The sequence below is a fragment of the Ambystoma mexicanum genome, chromosome 3p, assembly GCF_040938575.1.
Source record: "Ambystoma mexicanum isolate Mex_15411 chromosome 3p, UKY_AmexF1_1, whole genome shotgun sequence".
Lineage (NCBI taxonomy): Eukaryota > Metazoa > Chordata > Amphibia > Caudata > Ambystomatidae > Ambystoma > Ambystoma mexicanum.
The window spans coordinates 1,032,997,877-1,033,020,329 of NC_090925.1; the positions used below are offsets into that span (position 1 = coordinate 1,032,997,877).

The window sequence follows — 22,453 nt, forward strand, 5'->3', positions numbered from 1 at the left end:
CCGATGAAAGAGAGGACCAAGGCCACTCCACAGCCAACGGTGATTCCAAGGGCCTCCGGCACGATGCCGAGACCGTCGTCGAAGCCCTTGAGTAGGATCCCGATCCTCTCGAGTTCTTCGAGACCCCTTCCAGTTTTTTCGATGCCGTTTTCGGCGCCTTCGAAGCCTGTTCCATCGGCATCGACGTTTTCTCGTCCAATAACGACAAGTTTGGCTCCTTCTGCCCTAGAGATGGGTTTTACTCCATTTCAGAGGTCAGAGTACCCTGGACTTTCTTCAATTTATGAAGAGGGGGAAGATTCTGACCAGGAAACATTTGGGTAACAGAGGACCACACTGCCTATTGCAGAGGATTTCACCTCTGAGGAAAGAAGGCTGAAGGACCTACAGGAATCACTACATGAGGCAAGTGGACTGGACACTTCCCCAGAAGTGGAATTTGTTAAGCCAGACCCAGGGGAGCATGCCGAAACACCCTATAGAACCCTGATGGCAAGAAATATTGAATTTATGGGTTGGTCTGCACCTTCACCTGTTTTTCAACAGGATGACCTAACATATATTAGACAAAGGCCCACAGGAGGACCCGGTGGTGGTCCCCTTCCATGCAGCCTTACAAAGGAAAATTCTCCAGCATGGGGTCTGGCATGGATTCACATGCTCATGAATATTCCCCGTCGTCAGGCTGGGAATCCTCGGTAAAGAAAAAACCAGTATCAGTTTCGTTTCTGATCTGTCTTTCGTAGTAATAACCAATCACTGGTCTCTGCGTCATACTGACCACAGCCAATGACTGCCCTCTACCTAAGCACCGCCTCTGGCAGCCATCTTCAGATTTTTACCGCACGTTCATGTGTTGGGATCCTCGTGCTATTGCTCTCGAGCGTTAGTGCTATTTTTCGCGCTTTTTCACAAAAAACTTCGATTCTTTCGGTCAAAAGAGCCTCGAGCTCCACCGATCCTACATCCGATCAACGGGGACCCGTGTCGGATTCGTCTGTGCCCCTCAAGGGTGAAGATTTCGTCGAGCTACACTTCGGAGGACTCCAGAAGCTTCTCAGGCCCGGTCTCGGAGATGGCCCAGGAGAAGGGAAGCTCGACGCCCGGAAAGCTGTTCAGGGTCTGCCCTGGATGCCAGCTGCAGAACGTCTTTAAGGAGGACGAACACTCTTTCTGCCTTTACTGCCTTCATGAGGACAAGACGCACGTGGAGAAGGACTGTGCGTTTTGCGGCAACATGTCGGAACGGACCATGAAGGACCGCCATCAACGTCTCGCCAACTGGCTGGAGGGTAAGAGCCCGTCTGGCGAGAAGAAGAAGAAATCCGAGCGGTCTTCTAAGACCTTTGAGGGCGCCCCGGCGACGGGGGCCCAACATAAGGCCAAGCACCGCGAGTCCGCTGGCACCGGGAGCGCCGAACGGTCGGGCTCTACGGGCGCCAGGCAGGGCGCACCCTCCCCGGCACCATCAACCACGAGCCAACGCTCTGGGTCGGGTAAGAGGAAGGCCGAGCACCCGGCGAAGCTCCTGGAGAGGCCCCGGTCGAGCTCTAAGGCAGAGGAGGAGCGTGGCAGTGCCCCCTCCCTCAAGGATAAGGCGGTGAGCGCACCTAAGGTGGTGAAGGCCTTGATCCATCCGACCAAGCCCTCTATCGAAACGGTCGCGGCGGCCCTGGCTCAGCCTGTGGAGGCTGCACCAGTGGTGGCGACCTCAGGGCCCAGAATCTCCCTGCCTCCTCGGAGGGAGTCTTCTTTTGTGCCCATCGATAGGACCCCCGTGAAACCCTCCGTGGGGAAGAAGAAGGGGGGGCAGGGCGTCGTCGTAGATTCGGCCTCAACCTCAGAAGAGGAGCTGATCGAGGTCTTAAGCCACGGCCTAGGCGTGGAAGAAGGCCAGCCCGTCGGAATGGACCCCGACGCAGGTGACGACGACGACATCGTCGAGGATACCGACGGGGCCCCTGCTCGCCCGTCGGATTCCCCTCTGCCAGCGCCGCAAGACAACTCGGCGGCCATTTTGTTGGCCATACAGTCCTTATGCTCCGAGATAAGGACGAGGCTACCGTTACCGACGGAGGAACCTCTCCCGTCGGGGGATCCAGAACCGGGACCTTCTGGTGTTCCCCCTACCAAGAAAAGAAGGATCCATCCACCACCTCCTTTTCAACCGTCGCGCCCCGTCCAGCCCTCCTCCCCGTCCACCCGAGGGGATGATACGGGGACTGACACGGCAGCGACGGGTACGGACGACGAGGCATTCGACGAGGATATTCCGTCGTCGCCTCCCACCAGGGCTTCTCCGCCCGACGAGATCGGATCTTTCCACTCCATGATCTCCAGGGCTTCCGAGCTTTTCCAACTCTGCCCTGAGGAGAAGAAAAAGGAAGGCTTCCTTTATCAGCGGCGCGAGGCCAAGAGGAAGACGGTCCTCGCAGTGCCTCTGTTGGACGACATTTGGGATGAGGGCCTTTCCCTCCTCAAGAACCCTTCCACGACGCCAGCTAGAAGAGACCGGTATGAGAAAAAGTACCGGGTCCCGGACACGGCCCCCCTATGCCTCCGGGCGCAGCCTACCCCGGATTCCGTCGTCTCCGCGGCAGCCAGGAAGAAAGCGGGGGGGGGTGCGGCCTCCACATCGACTTCCCCGCCGGACGGCGAGGGAAAGAAATTGGATGCTATGGGACGTAGAGTCATCTCGTCGGCAGCGACGACGATTAAAGCGGCCAACGCCTTGGCTATCGTGGCCCGCTACGACAGGGAGCTCTGGTACAAGATAGCTCCCCTGCTGGATTTTCTGCCGGACGACAAGAGGGCGGAGGCCCTGGAGATCCTGCAGGAAGGTGAGGTGGCCTCGGACCACGCATCACCGTGGCGACGGACATCGCCGACACTGGGTTCCGCCAGCTGGGCAACGGCGTTTGCCTTCGACGTCGTGGATGGCTCAAAGCTACGGACTTCCGGCAGGACGTCCAGACCAGAGTCCTGGACATGCCCTTCGACGGGAACAACCTGTTTGGGAAGACAGTGGACGATTCCCTTCAGGACATCAAGGCGGATACTGAGACGGCCCGGGCCCTTGGAGTCCTGCAGCAACGACGGACGCCCTTTCGGAGCGGCGGAGGCAAGGGCGCCTCCAAAGGTTCCGGCGGCGGTTTCGCTTCCTACCGTCAAGCGGCCCGCTCGTCGTCGCAAGAGGCCTACAGAGGACGAGGCAAGTCTAGCGGACCCCGCCGTCGTCGCCAAGGAGGTCAAGGCGGCAAGGCCGCGTCCAAGCAGGATTGAACCGGCCGTGGGGTCGGGCCCCCACCGAAGCACCCCGGTGGGAGGCCGGCTGGCGGGCTTCGTCAGCGTGTGGGAGTCCATCTCCACCGACCGTTGGGTGCTGGACGCCCTGGCCCGGGGCCACGCGCTCGAGTTTCAAAGAAGGTGCCCGCGCGTCCCCCTCGTGGCCAGGAAAGAACTTCACGTCCCTCAACTTCTCCTGGAGGTAAAGGCGATGCTCAGAAAGGGCGCCATCGAACTCGTCCCAAAGAGGCTTCGGGGCTCCGGAGTCTACTCGAGATACTTCCTTGTGAAGAAGAAGACGGGAGGATGGCGCCCCATCCTAGACCTGCGACGTCTGAACAAGTTCATCAAGGCGCAGAAGTTCCGGATGGTCACCCTCCAGCACGTCCTGGGTCAGCTGGAGGAAGGAGACTTCCTATCGTCGTTGGATTTGGAGGATGCCTACTTCCACATTCCCATCCTAAAGGGGCACCGAAAATTCCTCAGATTCGTGGTCCAAGGGCGTCATTACCAGTTCAAAGCCCTTCCCTTCGGACTACGGTCGGCACCCAGGGTATTCACCAAGTGCCTCGCACCGGTGGCGGCGCAGCTGCGCCGCGAGGGGATTCACGTCTACCCCTACCTGGACGACTGGCTCATCCGCGCCAAGACGAGGGAGCTCGCCGTGGTCCACACGGCAAGGACCGTCCAACTCCTCACGGACCTGGGATTCTCCGTGAACTACGCCAAATCCCACCTGGTGCCCGCGCAAGTCGCACTGTTTCTGGGAGCGAGGCTCGACAGTGTCCCTTCTGGCCTCCCCGTCGGAGGAGAGGACCAGGACCATCTTGGGCAAGGTGCAACGGATGTTGGTGGCCGACGCGGCCAAAGTGAGGTCCATCAAGTCCCTCCTCGGGATGATGTCTTCCTGCATCTACCTCATTCCCATGTGCAGGCTCCGGATGCGCCCGTTGCAAGAATTCCTGGATGCGCGCTGGATCCAGACGACGGGCAGCTTCGAGGAAAGGATCAAGCTCGACGAGAGTTTCCGACGAGCGATACGGTGGTGGGGCACCCGCACGCATCTGACGGCGGGCATGTACTTCCAGACCCCAGCCCACCAGGAGACTGTGACCACGGATGCCTCCCTGGAAGGGTGGGGAGCGCACACCGAAAATCTGCACGCAAGGGGACTCTGGCTCCCGACGGAGAAGTCCCTGCATATCAACGTCCTGGAGCTCCGTGCAGTGTTTTGGGCCCTCAGGTCCTTCCTCCCGTCCCTCAAGGGCAAGGTGGTGAGGATCTTCACCGACAACACCACCACGTTTTACATCAGGAAACAGGGCGGAACCAGGTCCCCAGCGCTGTCCAAGGAGGCGCAGGACCTGTGGCATTGGGCCGTCGCCCAAGGGATTTTTCTGGTGCCGTTTCATCTGGCAGGGATAAAAAACACCATCGCCGACTCACTCAGCAGGGAGCTGCGCTCGTGCCACGAGTGGGAACTACGGCAGGATCTGGTGGATCGCCTCTTCCGACGGTGGGGCACACCCCAGATCGACCTGTTCGCGACGGCGACGAACACCAAGTGCCGGAGGTTCGCCAGCAGGTTTCCCCAGACGAGGAGCATGGGCGATGCTTTCTCGTTCCCCTGGGAGGGCCTGTTCCTCTACGCGTTCCCTCCCTTGCCTCTGCTAATCCGGCTCGTCAACCAGCTCAAGAGGTCACGGTGCAGGATGATCCTCGTCGCACCTGCGTGGCCGAGGCAGATATGGTTCCCGGACCTTCTGGACTTGTCAGCGTCCCCGCCGATCAAGCTGCCGGCGGACGCGGATCTACTCTCCAGGGAAGGAGGCGCCATCCTCCACCACGACCCGAAGTCGCTGAACTTGCAGGCCTGGCTCCTGCAGCGCTAGAGTTTGGAGGATACGACATACCGGCCGATTGCAGAGAGGTTCTTGCAAAGGCCAGGGCGTCCTCGACTCTTAAATGCTACGGACACAAATGGAAGAGGTTCTCTGTCTGGTGCCACGCACAGAAGATTAACCCTCTACGGATTACGGCTCCCCAAGTACTGCCGTACCTGCTGACGCTGGCCAAAGCTGGTCTGGCACACGCGTCCATCAAGATTCATCTTGCTGCGATCTCCCGATACACCAGAACCACGGGGCGGGCGTCCTTGTGGTCTCATTGTCTGGTGAAAGAGTTCATGAAGGGACTGTTCAGATCGTTCCCGCCGGTGAAGGCTCCGGCCCCGGCGTGGGAGCTCAACGTGGTGCTGACCAAGCTCATGGGGCCTCCGTTCGAGCCTCTGCACTCGGCCCCGTTGAAGTTTCTATCGTGGAAAACAGCTTTTCTTGTGGCCATCACCTCCGCACGACGAGTGGGAGAGATCCAGGCCCTTTCCTGCAAGGCCCCGTACTTGACTTTCCACGACACGAGGGTAGTGCTCAGGACGCACCCCTCCTTCATGCCCAAGGTACCGTCGGACTTCCATCTCAACGAACCCTTGGTGTTACCTGTGTTCTTCCCGTCGCCTTCGTCGCCGGCTGAGAGGACTTTGCACTCGCTGGATGTAGCTAGAGCGCTGAAGTTCTACGTGGACCGCACGAAGGGTTTTCGGAAGACGTCACAACTCTTTGTGAACTTTGGACCTATCAATCAGGGGAAGGCTCTCTCGAAGGCTTCCATCTCCAGATGGCTCTCCGGCTGTATCATGTGCTGTCACCGGTTGGCAAACCGACCGCTGCCTGGCCGTCCGAGAGCCCATTCCACCAGAGCGATCGCAGCTACCACGGCGTTCCTATCTGGTGTGCCCCTGCTGGACATATGCAGGGCTGCTACGTGGAGGTCGACGCACACCTTCACGAAATTCTACTGCGTCGACCGGGATTCCAGGGAGGAGTCCAGGGTCGGCCAAGCAGTGCTGCGCAACCTGTTCGCCTGAGGTGAGCCTGGTGAGGAGGTAAGATGCTTAATGTTGAGTTGATGTGATGCTTAATGTTGAGCCTTTGCCACCTCCCGTGGTTGTGCATGTGTGTACTGCTATGTATTCTTTATTCATGAGCATGTGAATCAATGCCAGACCCCATGCTGGAGAAGGAACAAGTTACTTACCTGTAACTGTTGTTCTCCAGCATGGGTCTGGCATGGATTCACATGCAAACCCTCCCGCCTACCCCTCTGCGGCTCTTCACTTGGTCATACTGCCACTTCACGTGCTTCCAAATCTGAAGATGGCTGCCAGAGGCGGTGCTTAGGTAGAGGGCAGTCATTGGCTGTGGTCAGTATGACGCAGAGACCAGTGATTGGTTATTACTACGAAAGACAGATCAGAAACGAAACTGATACTGGTTTTTTCTTTACCGAGGATTCCCAGCCTGACGACGGGGAATATTCATGAGCATGTGAATCCATGCCAGACCCATGCTGGAGAACAACAGTTACAGGTAAGTAACTTGTTCCTTGCATCTAATTGGGAAACTCCCGAAGTTATCCCTGCAGTCAATAAAAGATTGTCAACCAAGTATAGGGTAGCGGCTGCTGACCCTGAATACTTATCAAAACACCTGACTCCAGAGAGCCTGGTGGTTCAAGCGGCAACTTCATCGAGCAGTAGGACCGCTTACCCTACTGTCCCACAGGATAGAGATGACAAGAGGTACGACTCTATGGCGAAGAAAGTTTTCTCTGCCTGTAGTATGGCTTTGAAGTCCATCAACGCCACCTCTACGCTCGCCAGGTTCAGTCACACACTATGGGAGTGTGCTTCATCAGCGGCTGACTGCATACCCTAAGGAGAGGAAAAGGAAGCCTTCCTTAACATTATTAAAGATGGCAAGGATGCCATGTGCGATCACGTCAAACTGGCATTGATTCCGCAGACCGTATCAGCAGGGCCATGGCAGCAAGTACAACAATCCGCAGGCATGCGTGGTTGCGAAAGTCGGGCTTTGCTCCAGATGTACAGGCCAGACTTTTGAATATGCCCTTTGACGGCTCTTCATTATTCGGGAAAAAAGGCTGATGACAGTCTGGAAAATTTAGACTTCTAAGGCAGCAGCAAAATCTTTAGGAGCTGCTATCCGCCAACCTTCTTTTCGCCCCTCAGGAACCTCTGGAAGAGGAAAGTCCTTTCGCTATTATTCCGCATTCGGGAAAGGCAGAGGACAGCCGGCTCAAAGAGGCCAAAGGAGATCCACCCGAGGTGGACGGGTCAAAAGTACTAAGACCGCAGCAGCAGCAGGTGCCTCTTTACCCTCAGCATCTGCATCAGCCACCCCCAAACCACTCTGAAGCCTTTCCACACAATACACCTGTGGGGGGCAGGTTAACTCACCATCTGACGGAATGGCAGGCTATAACGTCAGATGCTTGGGCATTGGAAACAGTTGCCCAAGGTTACTGCCTACCCTTTCTACACATTCCTCAAAGTCATCCACCGGGGAACAGCTCTCTAAAGGTTCCAGATCTGCTCCTCTTGCAGGAGATTATAGACCTGCTAGAGAAAGGTGCCATAGAACCGGTACCTGTAGCGGACAGGAACAAGGGCTGGTACTCCCCCCTACTTTCTCATACCAAAGAAGGACGGAGGACTGAGACCCATCCTGGACTTATGAGAATTGAACAAGTTCCTCAGGAAGGACAAGTTCAAGATGGTAACTCTCTCTCAGATCCTTCAGGCCCTCCAGCTCCAGGACTGGCTGGTATCTCTGGACCTTCAGGATGCTTATTTCCATGTGCCAATCCATCTCAAACACAGGAAATACCTGAGGTTCGCAATTGGTGACTCATCAATTTCGTGTTCTGCCATTTGGGCTGACCTCCGCCCCGAGGGTCTTCACCAAGCTGATGTCGGTAGTGGCGGTGAGTCTAAGGAGGGAAGGGATCCACGTCTACCCCTACCTGGACGACTGGCTGATCAGGGCTGTATCTTCGGAACAGGCCCAGCTAGATTATGTCTGCCACTTCCTTCACAGACTGGGCTTCTCCCTCAATTTAACAAAGTCACAGATGATACCATCACAGAGACTCCAGTTCATTGGAGCGGTCCTGGACACTTCCCTGGGGAAAACCCTTGCCACCAGAGGTGAGGGCTCAAGATATTCTACAGATGGTCACCAAGTTTCAAGATGCCCAACGTCTCCCAGCCTTCGACTTTTTGAGGTTGCTAGGCCTCATTGCATCTTGCATCTTCCTTGTGCCAGAGGCTCGCCTGAGAATGAGATCTCTTCAGTGGGCACTGAGAAGTCAGTGGTCGCAATTCTCAGGGAGAATGACAGATCTCCTCCGGATTCAGGACAAGGTAGCCCGCGACCTTCAATGGTGGGCCTATCTAGAGAACATCTTGAAAGGAGAACTGCTTTGGCAACCATGGCCAGAGATGACAGTAGTCACAGACGCCTCACTCACGGGGTGGTGAGCCCATGCCAATGACTTGACCACCCGCGGTCGTTGGTCTCCATCGGAGTCCAGACTACACATCAACCTATTAGAGCTGAGAGCAATCAGACTAGCGCTGAAAGCTTTCCTGCCATCAGTACAGGGGAGAAATGTCCTGATAATGACAGACAACAGGGTGGCCATGCACTACCTCAACAAAAGAGGAGGCGTAGGATCACTGCCACTGTGCAGAGACGCGATACAGCTCTGGTTCTGGGCAATCCAAGAAGGAATCTCTCTATCGGCTGTCCACCTAGCCGGAGAGAAGAACTTGACAGCGGACGCTCTGAGCAGGCAGAGCACAGTCTCCGACGAGTGGGAGCTAGCTCAGGAAGTCCTTCAAGAGATCTTCACCCTTTGGGGAACCCCTCAGGTGGATCTGTTCGCCACAAGCAACAACAAGAAGTGCGATCTGTTCTGTTCGAGGGAATTTCCCCCGAGAGGAGCTCTAGGAGATGCGTTCGTAGTGGACCGGGAGTTTCCACTCCTTTACGCGTCCCCTCCAGTCCCTGTTAGTCCTCAAATGATCAGGCGGTTGAGAAGATTCCGGAAGACCATGATCCTAATTGCCCCGGATTGGGCCAGGATAACGTGGTACCCGGACCTTCTTTATATGTCCATCTGTCCTCCAATCCGTCTTCCACTCAAAGAGAATCGTCTCTCGCAGAAGTGAGGTCAGGTTCTCCATCCAGACACCAGAACCCTCAACCTTCACGCTTCGCTTCTGAAAGGTTGAGGTACAAGGATTGGGATCTCACTGATGACGTCATGGGGGTGTTGCTTTCGGCTAGAAGACCGGCAACAAAGTCTTTATACCGCTGCCGTTGGAACAAATTTTGCAGCTGGTGTAGGGAAGAGAATATCGACCCTTTTTCATGTGGTACACCAACGGTGTTATCGTTTCTACTCTACTTGGCAAACTCAGGCCTTCAAGTGGGCACTGTAAAAGGCTATCTCGCAGCGCTTTCTATTTTCAAGCGCACTGCGGAGGAACCATCGTATTTCAAACTTCCTCTAGTGGTACAATTTCTCAAGGGACTAACTAATGTTTACCCTCCAAAACCATTCCAGATTCCTTTATGGGACTTAAATTTAGTCTTAAACTTCTTAATGGGCACTCCATGCGAACCACTTAACTCTTGCGCGCTGAGATTTCTCATGCTTAAAACTGTCCTATTGGTAGCACTAACATCTGCTAGGAGGGTGAGCGAGCTACAAGCTCTCTCCTGTAAACCCCCACATACAATCTTCCACAAGGACAAAGTTGTCCTACAGGTGAAGCCTAATTTCCTCCCAAAGGTGGTTTCTGAATTTCATATTACTCAGAAAATTACCTTACCCTCGTTCTACCCTCCTCCCCATCCGGGGAAAGAGGAGGAAAGGCTACATAGGCTGGACCCTAGGCGAGCTCTCAGCTTTTACATCAGCAGAATGGCAAGGACCAGGCAAGCAGACCAACTGTTTGTAGGATACTCCGGTCACAAGTTGGGACTACCATAACAAAATAAACCATCTCCAGGTGGATTATTTTGGCCATCCTGGAATGTTATAGACTAGCAGGGAAAGAGCCATCCCAAAATCTCAGGGCTCATTCAACCAGGGGTATCGCAGCCTCTTCGGCTCTCCAAAGAGGGGTACCGGTCTGGGACATACGTGCGGCTGCCACATGGTCTTCCGCACATACATTCACAAACTTTTACAATCTGGATTCCTCCACTTCTCAAGAGACCAGATTTGGCAAGGCCGTATTACATTCGGTCCATCCCTAAAGGGATACATAACGCTCTCACCTCCAATTACATGCCACTGCTATGGGAGTCTATCAAAGATAAGGAATACGTCGGAGGACACAATCCCTTCGAAGAACAAGTTACTTCTTACCTGGTAACGTTCTTTCGATGGGATGTTCCTCCGACGTATTCCTTATCGCCCCTCCCATCCATCCCCGCAGTGATAACTTCCCTTGTGGTTGCAACTTACGCTCCTTCAAGGTCAATAACCAATTCAGGCATGACTTTTCTTATGCTACAAAACGGAACTGAGCAACGGACGCAGCGCGTGGCTATTCATGGGCATGGTGACGTCGGCGCTGATACGGTGGCCGTTGAAGGACATCGACTCGGTGGACATCAACGCACAGCGCCCTCTACAGAAAAGAATTTCCGAAGCCAGCAAGCTGGAAACGTATTATCAAAGTTAAGGAATACGTCGGAGGAACATCCCGTCGAAAGAACGTTACCAGGTAAGAAGTAACTTGTTCATCTACCCTAGGAGTAACTAATACCTTGCCACATGAATACTACGATTTTCAGGACGTATTCCAAAAGGACCAGGCTAACACATTGCCGCCGCACAGGCCATATGACTTTCAGATTGACTTTTTTCCTGGTGCACAAATCCCTTGCGGCAGGATCTACGCTCTCACCGAACCAGAAAACCTTCATTTGAAATCCTATTTAGACCAGTACCTTGCAAACAGATTTATCCGCCCATCAAAGTCCCCGGCAGCCAGTCCTTTGTTCTTCGTACCGAAAAAAGAAGGGGATTTGAGAACCTGTATTGATTGCCGCGCAATAAACCAGATCACTGTGAAGAACCGCTACCCTTTGCCACTTATCCCTGAAATGCTGGACCAAGTCAAAGATGCCCAGATTTATACCATATTGGACCTTCGAGGTACGTACCACCTGGTCCGAGTCAGAAGCGGAGATGAGTGGAAAACCGCTTTCCGTACCAAATATGGCTTGTACGAATAACAAGTCATGCCTTTCGAGTTGTGCAACGCTCCCGCAGCTTTTCAATATTTCACAAATGACGTCTTGAGAGAATTGATTGATGTTTGCGCCTTAGTGTGCATAGACGACATCTTAGTGTACTCAGCCTCGAAACAAGATCATATCAGGCACATTCGTTCAGTCCTCACCAAGCTCCGTCAACATCGTTTATATGCAAAGCTCGAGAAATGCTTTTTTCACGTCACCAAAGTAGAGTTTCTTGGTTTCATCCTTACGCCAGGAGGCATCAGAATGGACGTACACAAAGTAGACGCCATTCTAAAATGGCCATCACCAACGTCTCTAAAAGGGATACAGAGCATGCTGGGCTTTGCAAACTTCTACTGCCGCTTTATCCCAGACTTCTCTCAGGTTGTGCACCCGATCACTGTACTGCTACGAAAAAACAATAAAAAATGTGCTTGGACCGAAGAAGCGGAAAAACCCTTCCAGGAACTGAAACGAAGATTTAGCTCTGCCCCAATCCTGCGACATCCTCGTCCAGACCTCCCTTATGTCGTGGAAACTGATGCTTCCAGTATGGCAATGGGAGCTGTCCTTTCACAGAGGGACCCAGAAACTGCCCATCTGCATCCTGTGGCATTTTGGTCAAAAATGTTCTCACCTCCTGAGATGAATTAAGCCATCACGGCCATCAAATCCGCTTTCAAAGCATGGCGACACTATCTTCTAGGGGCTAGACACACCATTACAGTCCTCACAGACCACCGAAACCTGCAATATCTCAAAACAGCTAAGGCCCAGTCCTCGCGCCAATTGTGGTGGGCCCTTTTCTTCGCCAAATATGACTGTAATCACGTTTCGACCAGGGGTCAAGAATGGAAAGGCTGATGCCTTATCTCGTATGGGCATCAATGAAATGGTATATACAACCCCAGACCCAGTGCCCATCATACCTGAAGACAAATTCTTGGGTATCATGATAGCCTTAACACAAGCAGAATTACCAAGCGAAATTAGACAGGTGATGGATTCTGATGCCTTCCTCACATGGCAAACTCAAGGAGAACAATATTGCATCAAGGATCAATTGCTCTTCTTTAGAGACCGGCTATATGTACCCAAGAAGGAAATACAACAGCATATTATTTCAGATTAGCATGACTCTCTGATCGAAGGACAACCTGGGATCGCCAAAACCTTAGCTAAAGTGAAACACAACTTTTGGTGGCCTACTTGGCGAAAGGACATTGTCCAGTATATTCAGTCTTGCGGTGTCTGCGCACAAAATAAATCACAAAAACCATCGGGTCTCCTACAACCATTGGACATTCCTCCCACTCCATGGCACACACTTTCCCTTGACTTCATCACTGATCTGCCTCCCAGTCAAGGGTTTAACACCATTGTTGTAGTCGTGGACTTATTCTCTAAAATGGCACACTTTATTCCTCTCAAAGGCCTCCCAGACACATCCACCTTAGCAAAAGTGTTTCTGGAGAACATTAAGCTACATGGCTTTCCATCCATTCTGGTCTCTGATCGAGGCAGCCAGTTTGTATCCAACTTTTGGAGAAAATGTTGTGCAATGGCGCAGATTGACTTCCGGTTATCTACCAGTCACCATCCCCAAACGGACGGCCAAACTGAGAGGACCAACCAGACCCTCGAGCAGTATTTACGGTGCATGCTGCACCATGAATTAAGAGATTGGAAAGGCCTACTTTGGATAGCCGAGTATGCGTACAACAATTCTGTAGATTCTAGCACAGGACAAACACCTTTTTACACCCTATATGGCAGGCATCCACGTACCTCAGAACTCGACCTTCCAGCCAGCTTGGAAATGCCTGCAGTAAAGACTCTCCACACAACCATCACTCAGGCTTTCAGAAAAGCGAAGGAACATCTCATTTAGGCTAAGGAAAAGCAAAAGCATTTCGCCGACCAACATCGGAAAAAAGGCCCCAGACTATCAAGTGGGAGACAAGGTTTGGTTAGCTGCCAAATTTATACCCATCAAAGGGACCCGGACCTTCCATCCACGATGTTTGGACCCTATACCATCAAGGCAATTATCAAACTGGCAGCAGTCAAATTGGACTTACCACCTAATCTACAAATCCATCTGGTATTTCATGTATCCCTCTTAAAACCAATGCAACCCAGTACACGATTTGAGACACCACCAAAACCCATACTTATTGATGGAGAACGAACCTGAATTCCAAGTCAAACGCATCCTGGACTCTAAATACTCTAGAGCCAAGTTATATTATCTCGTCGACTGGAAGGGATTTGGACCTCAAGATAGATCCAGGGAGCCCAGTAAGAACATCCACGCACCATGTCTGTTCAGAAAGTTTCATCGTAACTTCCCAACTAAACCTGGACCAGACAGAAGAAACACTGTGAGAGGGGCCTTGGGGGGGGGGGGCATTGGGGGGGAAGAGTGCTGTCACAACCCTCAGCCCTGATCCCCACTGGCAAGCTCATTGGCCAGGTGAAATCAGGACTCTGATCTCAAATAAGGCCTGGCATCCATGCCTCAGGCCCTCTTGGGGCCAGTCCTGTCGCCTTTGGCACCAGGCTCATGCACAGTGAAAGATGTCTGCTCAGGGAACTACTTTATTTAGGCTTTTATCCAACATGGAGGCATCCACATAGCTTGATTCCTGAGAACCAAGCTATGCGGTATAGTGTTTTGGGTGTGGTGGCCTAGGGACTACTTTACCTGGACTACTCTGCAGAGGCTATTTAAACTACACCCGAACAAGACAACACGCTCACTGTGTCCAGCTTACTCGCGAGCCTGTGAAATCAGAACCTGCAGAAAGACAAAAGAACATTGTTAGCAGCAACATCTTACCTGCAATCTCCATCCTTCACTGCTCGCAGCTCCTGGGTTGCTCCGTTGGATCTGCGCTTCGCCCGGACCAAAGGACCTGAAAAAGGAAGAAAAGACCTCATTAGAGGAGGTATCTGAGACATTTCAACCACGAATTGCTGAAAAGACTTACCTGGCTGATCGCCTTTCGGCCGGCATCGCTCCGGAAACCCACATGCGTTGGGAGCACACCGCGACCTTTGAAAAAAGGAGAAACACAGGTCAGCAAAGACAAGACATTGCTGCGCATAGCGCTTACTTACCGCATCATAGCGCTATTGTGCGCCATCGTTGGCCGGCGAGGCCCAGCTAGCCTGTTCGCCACGTGGATGCTCCGCACACCTAAAGGAGATAAGAGACATTATCAAACCGAGAAAGGCATGCAAGAATAACAACTCATAAACAGCAATAAGCCCTACCTGAAAGACATTACTTGGGCCACTATCAGTGAAGTAACTGGACCGCACACGCCCACTAAAGTCAACGCGCCCCTGCCTAGAAAGCAGGACGGAGAGCACGCCAACTTCTACAACAAGGTGAGAAGAGGGTCCAGAGGGGCTGAAGTCACACCGGAGGTGGGGGGGGAAACTTACCTTGGTCGGCCAGTCCTAAACACAGTCCTCCTGTATTTCCAGGCAGAACTTCCACGAGAATCATCCAGGGAATCATTGAGAGGATACCAGTGACCAACTGGCTGGGTGGCGTCCCCGTGGATGCCAGGTGAGCGTAATAATGGGTTCCTTGCTCTCGTGCAGGATGGCAAGGATGCCATGTGTGAATCTTTTCAGTCTGAGTTGGACATGGCCGACAGTGTTAGCCAGTCCATGGCTGCGAGCACCGTTATACGCAGGTTTTCGTGGTTGCGGAAGTTGTGTTTTGCTCCAGATGTACAGGCCCGTCTTCTGAACATGCCCTTTGATGGCTCTCATTTGTTTGGCAGCAAGGGTGACGAGAGCCATGAGAGGTTGCAGACCTCCAATGCTGCTGTTAAATCTTTGAGCGCAGCTGTGCGTCAACCTCCGCCTTTTCGTCCTAAGGGACAACAGTGGAGGGTTGGTTCCTTTCGTTACTATTCCTCTTTTGGTAGGACGAGAGTAGCCAGCAATCCAAGGGGTCAACGTAGCAGTACCCATGGTGGTCGGGGAAATGGAGGAGCCAAAGCCGCTTACGCAGCAGCAGCCTCTTTGTCTTCAGGTGCTGCCACAGCTGCTCCAAAACAACTATGAGGCCATGTTCCATTGTTCGCCGGTTGGGGGCAGACAGTCTCAGCATCTCAAAGAATGGCGAGCTATTACTTCAGATGAGTGGGTTCTAAAGACAATAGCACACGGCTACTGCCTGCCCTTCCTAAAGCGGCCTCACGACAATCCACCGGGGAGTCGCTCTTTGAAGCTTTCGGATCCGCTCCTTGTGCAGGAAATCTTAACCCTGCTGGAGAAAGGTGCTATAGAACGAGTGCCTGTAGAGGAGAGGAACAAGGGATGGTATTCCTCATACTAGGGTTTCCTGTTTTAGGGGTTTATTTTTTTTTTACTTCTGGGGGTGTTTTTCCTGTGTTTTCTAAAAATTCAGAATCTGTGTTTATCAGTGTTTACCCATTTGTCCCTTTCATAAAATCGCGGACAACTGTTTTTCCAGGTGTAAACACAGAAATGTTATTTTATTGCTTCATTGCATGCAAATGTAGGGTAATCTCTCAATGTGAGATGTTCTAAACAATTTCATCTTAATCCAGTAATCTGTTGCATTCCTACAAGTCATAATTATTGTAATAAATCATGCAATACTTCTTCAAGGACTCTTTGCCCATCTGTGCCCTTTCTTTTCTTCCCATAAAGACTTTTATTTGGGAAAAGACCTTTCCACATTGGCACTGGACACGGGCAGGGCCAAAATATCCAACACACAAGCTGATAAATCTGCCCACTGTTGGCGCTTTCCCAACCAATACTCATGCACCTGAAGATGCAGATTCTCAGGCACAGGCTCTGCCAAATGTGCATTAAACTGGCTGCACACAGTCTCAGTGTCTTTAAAATGGTTAAAAATAAATGCATAATTTTCAAAATTTTGACTAAATTCTTTTTTGCGGAAGGGATCTAGTACTTGTATGGAATACCACAAAGAGGCTTCACTCAGTTCGAATGACATGGTGGCTGATGGGATATTTCGACACAGCATTCCATTTTTCATGCATTGTTGCGTAGAATATCCTAAACATTTCCTCAACAGTCCTTTGTTTGACAAGTGGCAGACATTCCAACAGTGCACATGTCATGGGCCCAAAGTCACTGAAAGTGTCACCCAGCTTTCTTTCAAATAAGAGTTTGACCTCCACACTAATGACATTGTACACTTGGTAAACATATGTGTTTTCGGATTCCAACCTCTTCATTATATCAACTACAGCGGTCATGTTCTCTTGCAAAAATCTGAGCAGACAGTACTTTTCTTCACCTCACTATCAATGTGCACCCTCAGATCCTCACATTTCTTGCCTGAGGCATCATCACTAAGGAGGAAATCGGTAAAAGGTCGCCACATCAATAGTATGACATTCACTGCCTCTAATACAGAGAACCACCAGCTAAAGGAGACAGTTAGGATGACCTTTTCTTTCATGCCATACAAAGTGCAAAATGATAGGTATTTGCGTTTCAGTTCACGTGCATATCTAAATAGTGCACCAGAACGGACCACAAAGTCAACTACACCTGTAACCAAATCTAAGGACTCCATCAAGCAAGTGGCAGGGGTCGCGCATGGGGAAGGCCTTGAAATCAGCATTGCCCTTGGACAGATCATCACACAACTTTTTCATATAACTTGCTGAATCACTACAAACACACACTACATCTCTCCAGTCTTTCCCAAACTTGCTGAGGACTTTATGAAGTAATGCTGCAACTGAAACTGCATTGCAAGTTTCAACCACCTCTAAATCTGCCATGATAGTACGGCGCACTCATCCACTTTTTGGATCACAAAAAGTGAAGAGGACTGCCACTGCCGGATCACCATGCATCTCGGGCGTTTCATCGACAGTGATTGAAATGTTTACTTCGCCTTGGACTAACTCTTTGATGTGGGCAATGTCTGTCATAAAAACCTCAGGTAGGTATTTCTCGTACATTTGCGTGGATCGTGGTAATGTTGTGGCTGCTGGGGCCCGTCTGTGAAAAAGATTACCAATCGGGCCATCTGCCTGGTGCAAGCTGGTTCCTGCCTGCACTAAGGCGCGTGCAAATTCATGGGCCACATCTTTTTCCTCATCACGTTTTCTTTTAAAACGGGTCAGTGTCTCTGTAAGGGACATTTGGCACAGACCACTTTCAAATTTTGGTGGATTTTTTAACCTTAAGTTCGTTTTCGAAGAAACATGCTCAGCGATTCAGCTTGAGGTCTTTCCATTAACTAATACAATTGTTACTCTGCAAGCCTTGCAAATTAACAATTGATTTCCGTTCCTCTACTGTAAAATCTTTGTGTTCCCGTGCATAATCCTCAGCGTTCTTGCTTTTGTGGGGCATTGCTCAATGTCAGAGAAGCCTATTGGAAAAATTACAAGAGGAGACTACTTACACTTCGAAGAAGCATGACATTCAGCATGACATTCACTTTGTCCTTCAAATTCAGTCTCAGTACCTTCCCCTGCAACATATGGTCTGCAAGTCAGATTCTCTCACCCCATTGTCAACGACCTATGCCCTGCTCTGTTTTTGTACCAAAAGTGCATCGCTTTCCCTGTGATTTATAGAAATAATTAGATACAATGAATTAAAAAAACATCAGTTGACCTCAGCTACCTACATAATGTCACGTAGTGATAACACGTGACGCCACTAATGTTCGCCATTTGACTGCTGTCTTTTATGGCTAGAGAAGAGCTGCCATGCAGTAATGTAGATAACAGGGAAATATATCACAACAACACAACAGCAAGTGCTTGGTCAAATGAACATAGCTGGACGAACGAATATGTAAACTTACCTTGGGAGAATTCAGGTGACTACTATTCTGATTGCTTGATGACCAGTTTCTCAAAATCAGGTGGAAATCCTATTTGTTTGCTGCAAAGGAAAATAAGACATTAACATAATGTCTCGGACTCCAACGAAAAAAGTAGCCCACGGTTGCAAATTTTAATTAATTATTTTTGTGATGCTGTTTGAATAGTATCCAAGGGGGAGGTTTTTGATACAAGGTGATTTTAAACCATATTTATTTAGCAATACTTGTCAAAGCTATTCGCCACAAAGTACGTAACTAATATAACTGCCCCACATTGGCCAAAAAAGTGCCCCACTTTGACCCAAAAAACAGGGCCCACGCAAGGATTTTGCGTTTTTAGTATTGCCCTATGAGCGAGTCCGAGCCTGATCGGAAATCGCTAACTCGACAAAATGCCCTGTTTCCAAACACCAGGAATGAGTGCCAGCCTTAAAAGACACCAAAGTACTCTTGGAACCTACTGTGTACATTAGTGGCAGTCAAACATGACTGATATTAGGCAGCAGTACCCAAACATCACGCTTCACAACTAATAACCTGATACCACGGATTAAATATCTGTGGAAACATAGGGACCACAGACAGTGTATGGCTAAAGAAGGCTTTGTAACCAGACCGTAAGAGGGAGCCTTTCTCTCCCTACACCATTGAGTGACACTTAGGACCTAATGACATTCTTACAGGCCATGAACAGTAAGGATCTGAAATTAACTATCTGGCCTGGCGACATTTCAGATCGTGCAAGAGCTAAGACATAGATAAGGAAGAGGGGGGGGGTGGGAAGGAAATGGAAACAGAGAGGCGACTACGGATTTAGGCCTGGCAACATTTCTGGTAGAGCCGGAGAAAACAAAGGGTGAGGGAGAGTGGTGGAGAAAGGGAAGGGAGGAACAAAACAAGTGACTATCGTACTAGGCCTGACAACATTTCAGATAGTTCTGGAGGGGAGAATGAGGGGAGAATAAGGGGCCATACCCTCACACACCACCTCGTAAGTCTACGCAATACCTGTATTTTATGCACAGCAGCCAGGAATCCTCATTAATGCCATTTGACCGAGGGGTATTACAAAACCGCACATTAAGGGTGTACCAGATTGTGCACCTTGGAATGATAACCCTCCTTTTTTTTCTTTTCTTCAAAAGAGCGCGTCTCAAGGAAAGCAAACAAAATAAACATTGTATTTTTTTAAAGCCAATTTACAATTTTAGTGCAATTAAATCGTGTGTTAAAAGCCTGATGGACCTTGCAAGTGGTCGTTATAGCTTGAGATAATGACCCTTCCCTAACATATGGAAATCCTTACTGACCTACTCTAAACCAGTCGAAAATCTTGCCATGCAGACAGTAATCTATTATTGACCACATTCCAAGCATCGACTTAAGGCCTTGCCAAACGGCCAGTATTGCATACACTTTCATTTAATCACAAACAGCAAATTGCCTTAAAGACCTGGGAAGGGGCATTATCTGATACCTGTAGCAGTCTATAATGCTTAATTATTAAGCTTCTTGGAAGGAGGAGGAGTCCAGTGCAAAGTGCTACATAAAACATATTCTTAAAAAGCCACTAATAAGTGTAGGATTCAGTATAACCCAAAGACCAGGAATAGAAAATTGCCCAATACAGAACTACGAACCAGAAGAGCAGAAATTTAAAATGGGATTCCATTTTGAGGCTTTGAAGCGGCGTGCCTAAATGCAAAAGGGCTTCATTGAAGAATTTGACCTGGGCTGAAAGAGTGAAATGCAAACACAGTTATTATTCAAATTGGTAATGTTTATAATTATACCTTATTGGTTAGAGGCATTAATGTTTTATGTTTCTAATTGCAAGGGATTCCAAACAATATAGCAAAACTTAAGTTAGGTATTGCCCTAAACAAATGTATCCGATGTTAGCCCAACGTAACAGTAGCTCTGCAATTTCACCTGTGCTGATGACATTGCATTTGAACAGAGTACCATGTGAGGAAACTTGTACTGCTGCAGAGCGTCTGGTGATATGCATACTGTCAGTAATCACTTTGTTGAAATATTTATATTGCGCATTAATTTGGTGTTTATCTTCTGTTTCTCAGCTCACCCAATTTTCACAAAGGAATTGTGGGGTGAATTCCTGAATCGCAAAGGTTTGGTCATTGTTTTGTTTTTTTATTTTATTTTTTTGGAGGGTTGGGGATACTGGTTCTCTAGGATCTCACTTTTTGTGAGGCAGGGTAGACGGGAAATCTTTGAGTCAGTGAGTTACTTCTAGATCAAAAGCCTGTCCCTACTATTTACTGGATTGGGACAACCAACTAGTTGCAGTTAGACCACAGAAAAGCCATTCTTTATAGTCCTTTCTGCTGTGGTTACATAGCTGTGGAAGCTGCACACCATTTTCAATTTCTTTCAGATACCTTTTCTTGTTCAAGGAAGTTGGCCTGAATACATGTCGCTTTTTTACACTAGCTCCTCCCACAAGCTTCCTTTTGGAGTATCCAGGCTACTGATTTTGATGAATCTTAATGTATTCAGAAACTGGTGTTTACAAAGTAGGATGGTCTAATTGTGTTTCACTCTTCCTTTTCTCCCAAATCTACAGGATGCTGATCATTCCGAGGTGAAATGTTCTGAGCCGGCAAAGAAGCAGAAGCCTGTAACTACGCAGGTCGGCAAGAAGCTAAAGAAGGAACCAAAGAAGAAGCGATAAAAGGCATGGCATGGAGCCTGGCCACCACCCAGCCAAGCCAAGATTCCTATTGAGTGACCTTAACCAGACTGTCCCAACATCACGCAATGCATATGCCCCTTGGGACAAGACAATGTGGTTCTCACCTGTTGTGCTGCAAGGGTAGCTATGAGTTACCAGCACATCCTTTCAAACCAACCTTCAGACAAAAGGCATTATTTGAATGAAGATTGTGCCGACACAACAAGTATTGATTGCTTTACCCAGGTTCCTAGGACAGTCTCTTTTATACATTCAAAGTGTCCATTGTGTGTTAGTGTTGACTGTGTTTTCCTGATGCTTTGATGAATGTTATTCATATTCTCTTGCCCTTCAACTTGAAGACTACTTGACTCATGTATTGCCCATCAGCATTTTGATGCACATTATTTTTTATAAGGATATTTTGGTTAAATTTTTCTTTGCATGGTAGCATGTATTATCACTGATTCAGTGAAGCTTTTGACAACTAAATAAAGATGTTGAAAATGTACCAATTAAGCATTTTCAGGGGGTCGTTATTTCTGTTCTTCTATCCTTTAGTGAAAGTTGTAAAGGGCAGACCTTCCTCAATGAAGCCTTCACCTCTCACAATTCGAGCATGTGTTCATCGTGGGATATCAAGTTAGCAATTTCTGTCAAAATGTTTCCAGTGGAAAATGTCATACTTTATCTGAAACTCTTCTGGTTCTCTAGCTGTGTTCACCTGGGAAATTCCATTGTCCTGACTGCCTCAATATTATGAACTGTGTTGTTGTGAGAGCTCTAGTCTTATTTTGATTGTTTTGTGTCCTTCCTTCTCTTTGTCACTGCCCGTTCCTTTTCCCCCACCTTTCAACATTTTGGAAAGGCAGAAGGTCAGTTTAAGCCAAACAGTTGCAGCCGACAGATGCAGGGCACAGCCCCCTAACACCTGAAAGGTTCAACAAACACTCACCTTCCCACAACTAACCAAACCTAAAATGTTTGTTCTTTCTTTCTCTTACTTATTACAGATTTCCCTTTCATGAAACCTCTTCCATCATGTGTTTCAATGATGCGCTTTGTAGTAACCTCTTGGCGATATTGGCAGACAGCAGCACCAACATGACATAACACATTATTCTCTTTTCAGCAATTGTGTATCCTTGCTATTGGCAATCTGATGTTCAGATATAGCATTTCATGTTCAGTTGTGAAAAGAGTTCATTATTAAATGTTACTGATACAGAATACTCCTTTCAATTGATGCGTAGCTCCTCATGTATTTCTGTTTCTCAAATGTAAACCTATAATCTAAACATTTATTGTGAATCAGTATGTAATGTTATTTAAATTTATATTGTGCCCCACTGCCTGGTCTACAGGTACCCTGGTGGATCTGAAAAAGGTGGGCAAGTTGGGTAACAGTGGAATAATTGGGCA

General features: G+C 49.5%; 1 protein-coding gene across 1 annotated transcript in view; it reads left to right on the plus strand.

Annotated features, from left to right (window-relative positions):
• Window positions 1-21,542, plus strand: part of MANBAL (mannosidase beta like) — a 204,885-nt gene extending 183,343 nt beyond the window's left edge. The window contains exon 3 of the mRNA XM_069652373.1: window positions 20,924-21,542. Within this exon, the coding sequence (XP_069508474.1) occupies window positions 20,924-21,031 (108 nt within the window). The 3' untranslated portion in view covers window positions 21,032-21,542. The remainder of the gene's footprint in view (window positions 1-20,923) is intronic.
• Window positions 21,543-22,453: the final 911 nt, after the last annotated feature.